Source organism: Bison bison, unplaced genomic scaffold, assembly GCF_000754665.1.
Source record: "Bison bison bison isolate TAMUID 2011002044 unplaced genomic scaffold, Bison_UMD1.0 scf7180017864248, whole genome shotgun sequence".
In the NCBI taxonomy this organism is placed as follows: domain Eukaryota; kingdom Metazoa; phylum Chordata; class Mammalia; order Artiodactyla; family Bovidae; genus Bison; species Bison bison.
In genome coordinates, this window is record NW_011494820.1 from 1453920 (window position 1) to 1462105 (window position 8186).

The following is an 8186-nucleotide window of genomic DNA, read 5'->3' on the forward strand; positions in this document are numbered from 1 at the left end:
GTTAATCTGCTTCCCATCTCTATGGATCTGCCTATTCTTGATACTTTATATAAGTGGAATCCTACAGCATGTGTTCCTTTCGTGTCTGGCTCCTTTCCGTATGATATTTATGGTTGAATATTCATATATATACATATCACACTTTGTTTATTCTTTTATTGGTTAATGGACATTTGGGTATTTTCCATCTCTATTGTGGATAACACCGCTATGAACATTTGTGTGCCATACATACTTTTAAAGTAACTCTATTTTTTACTTAATAATATATTTGGGGACTGGCTTCCTTCAGCTTGTAAAAAAAATCACACCCCCTTCCCTCTGCTGCCAGCATTCTTCTGAAGATTGGCACTGCTGTTTGGATGCACCATAACTTCTGTAACCAGTCTCCTAATGGTGGCCATTTGCACATTTCCCATATTTTGTTGTTAGTAATAAGTACCACTGTCATCACACCAGTGTGTATAACTGGAGGATGATATCAGGAGTTGTTTGATCAAGGGGTCAAGATTTGCCGTTTTGATAGGATTTCCAACTATTCCTAGAGGTGAGGCCAATTTCTAGCCCATCACTAGATGTGGTTCTTCCCTGATAGCTCAGTTGGCAAAGAATCCACCTGCAATGCAGGGGATCCTGGTTCAGTTCCTGGGTGGGGAAGATTCCCTGGAGAAGGGAAAGGCTACCCACTCCAGTATTCTGTTCTGGAGAATTCCGTGGACTGTATTAGCCCATGGGGTTGCAAAAAGTCAGACTCAGCTGAGCGACTTCCACTGGTTTCACAATAGATGCGCTTGCATATCTCCATACACCTTCACCTGCATCATGTGTCATCACTTGTCACCTTGGACAGCTTATTAGGTGAAAAAGAATCTCTCTTTGTGGTTGTCACTTGAAATTCACTTGTTACATGAAGCTGACCATCCTCCACTTTGACCTTAGCTGCAGGCTCTTGAGTAAATCATAAATCATTCTCAGTTCAAATACATTGTCATCATTAAAATATGCAAAACCTTTCTCTTGTGAGATTTATTATTTCCCTTTATTTATATGTCCTAATTTGTATTTCTTGGCAATCTGAAAATTGTGTATTATTTTATCAAGCATATGTTGTAGTTTAACAGTCATCTTGTTTCCTTTGAGCTTTTTGTTCATATCCTTTGCCCATTTGGCTATTGGATTATTGTTTTTTTTTTTTTTTCCTGTTGTGGACTGGTGGCTCAGTGGGTAAGAACCCACCTGCCAATGCCGGGGACACGGATTTAATTGTAGGAGCTCTTTAAGGCAACAAATTCCATTATCTCTGATTTGAAAATTGTTTCCAAGCTTGGCATTTGCCTTTTGATCTTGTTTATATTGCTTTTTGTCATTATTGCTTTTAGAATAAAGCCCACACTCCTCACGAAGCCCATATTGCCCTGAGTGGCTCATCCACTGCCTCTCTGACCTCGTGTCCCCCCACTGTCTACCTCGGTCACTCTCTTCCAGCCACTATGGACAATTTACTGTTTCTCAAATGAACCATGTTCCCTCTGCAAGGAGATTTTTCACTTCCACTCTTCCCTCTGCCTAAAACTCTCTTGCTTTCTTCCCTTCTTCATCTAGTTAACACTATTCTTCCTTTAGATTCTGTTCACCTCCTCCAGGAAGATTTCCCTGACCACCGCCCAGGCATCACGTCTGTTCTGTTCATCACTATCTTCCCAACATCCAACATAGGACATGGCTCATAATAGCTGCTCAGTAAGTCCTTGCTGAATGACTGAATGAAGGTGTCAAGAGGCAGGTTGAACTGTTAAAAAATTTTATTAAAATGTCCAAGAAGTACATTAATGTCCACAGTGTCAGATACCACAGACCCACGGAACACTGCAGCTGACAGCAAAACTGACGGAACCCAAAGCTGTTCACGCGCACACACACTCACACGCATGCCACACGCGCGGCACACGCAGACACATGCACACCTCAGAGGGAAAGACCAAAAGACAAACCACCCACTTTAGAAAAGATCGAAGCCCCCTCCTGCCATGGAGCTGGGGTGTAGGCAGGGCAAGGGGCTGAAGGGGCCAAGGGCAAGGAGCATAAACCAAGACCCCTCAAAAAGGTTGCACCTCTAGAGTCCCCCACCACTCCAAACAAAGGGAGATTCTTTTGTGACATGGATGACTGAGATGTGTTATTATGTTTTTTAAACCAAGAGGAATTATCAAAGCTAGAAGGCAAACCTATATTCCTGGGCTTTCTCAACAAGAAGCGTAAGGTGAGATAGTGGGTAATGTCTACAGCAGGGAAGACTAAAGATCATGGTCAAGGGTGTGGGTCTAGTTTGGACTTCTCAATCTTTTCCTAAATCTTCCTGTGTGTTGAACATAATTAAGTTTCAACTCCTTTCCCCACAATATAGAGCAGGGTTTGGAAGCAGCCAGAGGCAGGGCCAAATCCTTATTTGTCTTGCAAGCCAGTGCCTTTTGCTTATCTGAGCCTCAGTTTTGCCTTGTATAAAGTGGGGAAAATAATGGTTCCTAAGTCACTGGGCTGTTGAGGAGATTCAAGGAGGCAGTGTGTAAGTCCTTAGCTGGTGCCTAGTCCATAGCTGTCATCTATGATTATGACTTCCCTGGAGGGATATAGGCTCAGTCCATCCACTTCTTCCTCTACTGAACCCTTCCGTGGACCGTATATTTGCTTATTTTTCTTTCCTGCACAGGGCCATGCTCCACTGTGGTTTTTAACACTAATCCACAGATGTTACCCAAACTAGAGAGGCTGAGAGTGGACAAAGGACATGGAGGAAAAGCCATGGATCTTTCTTTGCCAGAGACCAGGACACTGATCCCGAGATCTGGCTGGGGGAGACGTTTTACACGTTGTAGATTCTGGGGAGGAGGGCAAGGTGATTCCTTTACCACTTGAAAAATTAAAAGCCTAAAAGAAAAATGTGTGTGTGTGTGTATTTCAGTTTTAACACAGCACAACTCTCTACATTACCATAGGTAGATGTTACTACTTCAAGGGTTAAGCATTTCTAGTCCACTAGGTAGTGAATGGGCTGAGGGGAGGGATGGGACCCAGGGCAGGACCACTACCAAGGTCTGCTTGAGGGATGGATATGGGCACTGAGCTAGAAAACGTGGCACCTCCTTGGTCCACAAAGGAGGTTCTTTGTCTCCCTGAGAGATGGAGGGGGAGGAAATCTGGGCTTGTCCTCTCATCTGTGTGTGTGTGTTTGGGTGTGCATGAAATTCACCACACATGGAAAACCACCAAACCTCAGCACTGGACTAGACCTGGGAGAGCCAGCAACACAAATGTCCTTCCCTGTCCACAAATTTCTCCGACTATTCTGACCCCTAACCCTGAGGAGCATGGCGGGATGTTGTTCAAAAAAACATTCCTAGAATTCAGCATGTAGGAATTCCACACTCAGTTTATCCACCAAGACTAAGGACCAAGCTTGGGCGGAAGTCCAAGTTGAAGGAAGAGCAGTCGTCAAGTACAAGCAGTGTGTTTCCATGTAATATTCTACCCCCAAAGCCAGTGACCTTCACTAAAGGCTTCAGCCTGCGCCCGGGACATCTGACAGGTAGCTAATCTGGAATTCTGGCAGTCAACGCGATTCCTTAGTGCAAATCCAAACACACATTCTTGCACCCTTATCAAAGCCTTATTTTCACAACTGGCAGTGAGCCTTGCCAGCAAAAGACTAAACCACTGCAAAGACTGATCTCTGCCAATTGTGCTTCCCTCCACTGGGAGGTGCTCCCAGAGTTCAGCCTCACTAGAACTGGCTTTCCAGACACATGGCTGCACCCGCCAAGAGGACCTTGTGTACGTAAGAAGGAGGAGAGAGGAACTTTTTACAAGTGGGAATGTATGGTGGGGGGATGTGGTTTGGGGTTCAGGGGCTTCCGGACCCTCTTGTTTCTCTCTGGGCTCTGTCTCCCCAGGTGAAGGCTCCAAGGGAGGTGTGGGAAGGGGGTTGTGCTTTCTGATGCCTGGTTCTTCAACAGAAATTCCCTTCTTCCTTTTCCCAGTCCTCTGCTGGGTGCTTCTTGTGTTTTCTGCGCTCCTTGCGAGATTTGTGGTGGCGATGCTGGTGGTGATGCTGGTGGTGATGGTGGTGTCGCCGCATCCTATGGGACCGTCTGGCTGCAGGGAAGCAAGGGAGGACAGAAACGTGTCAAAAGCCGGTGAGAGGTGGGGGAGCCTGATGCAACAGGCCTCCTTGGAGGAGGGGGACGTGGAGGGAACACCAGGTAGGCTGGTAAGTTCTCGATTATCGGCAAGGTCGTATTATCAGGCAGACAGCCAGTCAGATCAATGTGTATAGTCATGAGATGTTTAACTGGAGACTATATATAGCTGGAAACATGGGTTGGGATGTCTGGGGGAAGCCACTTACGTTTGGTGCAGACGATCTGGGGCCGGTCCCATTTGCCATTGCTCCGGCACCGGATGATGGCCACATGGTGCTGGGCAAATCCTTCATCACACTGGTAGCGTACTGTGGCGTGGACATTATACTTGGCCTTGCGGGCACCAATGGGCAAGGCATTCTCCACCGCTGGAGGGGGACCACACAGCACTGGGGACAAAGGGACTTCCGTTAGAGAAGCGGACAGGACTAGCACCAAACTGGTTCCAACTCTTGTCGAGATGGACCCTCAACAGGTACCCCCTTCACCCAGCTGTGACCTTGAAAGGCTAGAAGTGCATATGTCTGTCTCCTCCACCCAAACCAGGAGCCTCTGAGGGCCAGGGACCACCTGGACCCATCTAACCCTTTAATACTCATGCATGATGCGAACGAAGGAAATGGGAGGCAAGAATAATCCGAGCAAATGAAGTGAAGAAAGGACATGAAAACTGGCAAAGAAACAGAAGCCAGAATGAAAAAAAGTGTAAGAGAAAGGTGGACATGAGAATATATATATATATATATATATATATACACACATACACTTAATACGTAAAGAGCTCTTACAAATCAATAAGACCAATGAACCTATAGAAAATTACACAAAGGAGGTTAACTGGTAGGTCACAGGAAAAATACATGCAAAGAGCTTATCAACATATAAAGAGCTGGTTATTATCATCCTCAAACATACGCAAACTATGAAAACAATGATATACTGTTTTTTTCAGGACTTAGATGAACAAAGAGCAGAAAGTGTGAGAATACACAGAGTTGGAGAGAAAGTGTGAGAATACACAGAGTTGGAGAGGTTGGGGGGGGAAAACGGGTGCTCTCACTCGTGAAGAGTGAAAACAGGGCTGGAGTGACGCCTATGCTTGTGAACTCAGAGGAAACAATGGATGAGTGAGAGGCAGGAGGGAGAGCGGGGGAAGAGGGGTGGGAAGCAGCCGGAGCATACCTGTGCCCTTCTTACAGACGTAGGGGAGGTTGTAGTTGCAGGGAACGTCGTTCCAGCGCCCGCTCTCATGTGCAACCATCACCACACAGTCCTCCCCGCCCGCAAAGAAGTTGTCCGGCTGATTTTCCCGCCAGTTCTCAAATTGCTGTAAGAATGGGGAGCAGGGGGTGCTCAGGGGACCTGCATCCTGACCCAGACTCTGGCACTAGCACTCTGGGAGTCCCCTGGCCAGACCACTCACATTCTTAGGGACTCAGGGTTCCCACCTCTACGATGAGCACTGGTCTAACTTCCCTGAGGGTGGCTGCCACTGCAGTCTGAGTCAACCCTCTTCTAGCTGGGAGGCTGTGGTGCCCTCCTCCCCGGTCCTCATGCCTTCTGTTTCACTCCCTGACAGTTTTCCACATGGGTCGCACATTGTTATATAAATAGTTGAACAAAAAGTGACTTCAAACTGGAAGTCCAGGAGGGCTTCCCTGAGGAGGCAATAGGAGAGCTGAAGACTCAAGGATAAGACTGATGCAGGCAGGGAATAGAGTTCTAAGCAGAGGGAATAGCTTGTGCAAAAGCCCAGAGGCAGGACTGAACTTGTCCTGTCTGAGGAGCAGAACAGAGTCAGGAGGGCTGGGGCTGCTCGATCCAGTTTGAGTGTGGTCAGGAAGTGGGTAAGGGCCAGTTCCCATGGTGGAGGAGAAGAGGTGGATATTTTTTTCTAATTGTGATAAAAATATAGAATACAAAATTTACTATTTTAACCATTTTTTTTCTATTTTAACCATTTTAAGCATCCGATTCATTGGCATTAATTGGATTTACAATGTTGTACAACCATCACCACTGTCTGTTCCCAGAACTTCTTCATCACACCAAACAGAAACTCTGTACCCATTAATCCCTCACTCCCTATCCCCGCTCCCCACCACCCCCTGGCAACCACTGATCTACTTTCTGTCTCTATGGATTTGTCTATTCTAGGTATTTCATGTAAATGGAATGTGACTCCTTTTATGTCTGGCTTTTTTCACCGAGCATAATGTTTTGAAGTTTTATCTACATTACAATGTATCAGTGGCATGTATCAGTGCTTTTTCTTTTTTTGTCTTTTTTTAGAAATTGGAGTGTAGTTGCTTTACACTGCTGTGTCAGTGTCCGCTGTACAACAAAGTGGATCCACTACATATCCCCTCTTTTGGATTTCCTTCCCATTTAGGTCACCACGGAGCACTCAGTAGAGTTCCTGAGTACAGGAAGTTCTCATCAGTTATCTAGTTTAGACATAGGAGGCTTTACAAATAGTTGAGGAAAGAAGAGAAGCGAAAGGCAGGGAGAAGGGGAAAGATATACCCAACTGAATGCAGAGTTCCAGAGAATAGCAAGGAGAGATAAAAAAGCCTTCTTAAATGATCAGTGCAAAGAAATAGAAGAAAACAATAAACAGAATGGGAAAGACTAGAAATCCTTTCAAGAAAATTTGAGATAGGGAACATTTCATGCAAGGATGGGCACAATAAAGGGTAGAAATGATAAGGACATAACAGAAGCAGAAGAGATTAAGAAGAGGTGGCAAGAAAACACAGAAGAATTACCCAAGAAAGGTCTTAATGACCCAGATAACCATGATGGTGTGGTCACTTACCTAGAGCCAGGCATCCTGGAGTGTGAAGTCAAGTGGGCCTTAGGAAGCATTACTATGAAGAAAACTAGTAGAGGTGATGGAATTTCAGCTGAACTATTGCAAATCCTAAAAGACGATGCTGTGAAAGTACTGTTCTCAATATATCAGAAAATTTGGAAAATTCAGCAGTGGGCACAGAACTGGAAAAGGCCAGTTTTCATTCCAATCCCAAATAAAGGCAATGCCAAAAAATGTTTCAACCCGCACACAATTGCGCTTATTTCACATGCTAGCAAGGTTATGCTCAAAATCCTGCAAGCTAGGCTTCAGCAGTATGTGAACCAAGAACCTCCAGATGTACAAGCTGGGTTTAGAAAAGGCAGAGGAACCAGAGATTGAATTGCCAACATCCACTGGATCATAGATAAAGCAAGAGAATTCCAGAAAAACATCTACTTCTGCTTCATTGACTACGTTAAAGCCTTCGACTATGTGGATCACAACAAACTGTGGAAAACTCTTAAAGAGATGGGAGTACCAGACCACCTTACCGTCTCCTGAGAAACCTGTATGCAGATCAAGAAGCAACAGTTAGAACCTTGCATGGAACAACTAATTTGTTCAAAATCAGGAAAGGAGTGTGACAGGGCTGTATATTGTCACCTTGCTTATTTAACTGATATGCGGAGTACATCATGCAAAATACCAGGCTGGAAGAATGACAAGCTGAAATCAAGATTGCCGGGAGAAATAACAACAACTTCAGATATGTAGATGATACCACTCTAATGGCAGAAAGTGAAGAGGAACTAAAGAGCCTCTTGATGAGGGTAAGGAGGAGAGTGAAAAAGCTGGCTTAAAACTCAACATTCAAAAATCTAAGATCATGGCATCCAGTCCTATCAGTTCAGTTCAGTTCAGTCGCTCAGTCATGTCCGACTCTTTGTGACCCCATGGACTGCAGCATGCCAGGCCTCCCTGTCCATAACCAACTCCCGGAGTCCACCCAAACCCATATCCATTGTGTTGGTGACGCCATCCAACCATCTCATCCTCTGTCATCCCCTTCTCCTCCTGCACTCAATCTTTCCCAGCATCAGGATCTTTTCAAATGAGTCAGCTCTCCGCATCAGGTGGCCAAAGTATTGGAGTTTCAGCTTCAACATCAGTCCCTCCAATGAACACCTAGGACT

The 8186-nt window shown here is 45.4% G+C and overlaps 1 protein-coding gene across 1 annotated transcript in view; it reads right to left on the bottom strand.

The window, feature by feature from the left end:
* Positions 1-1784: 1784 nt before the first annotated feature.
* The window catches only part of NCAN (neurocan), a 30553-nt gene continuing 24151 nt past the window's right edge, over positions 1785-8186 (bottom strand). Inside the window, exons 14-16 of the mRNA XM_010847256.1 lie at positions 5379-5523; positions 4403-4585; positions 1785-4149 (exon numbers count right to left, since the gene is read on the bottom strand). Of these exons, the coding sequence (XP_010845558.1) occupies positions 4004-4149; positions 4403-4585; positions 5379-5523 (474 nt within the window). The 3' untranslated portion in view covers positions 1785-4003. The remainder of the gene's footprint in view (positions 4150-4402; positions 4586-5378; positions 5524-8186) is intronic.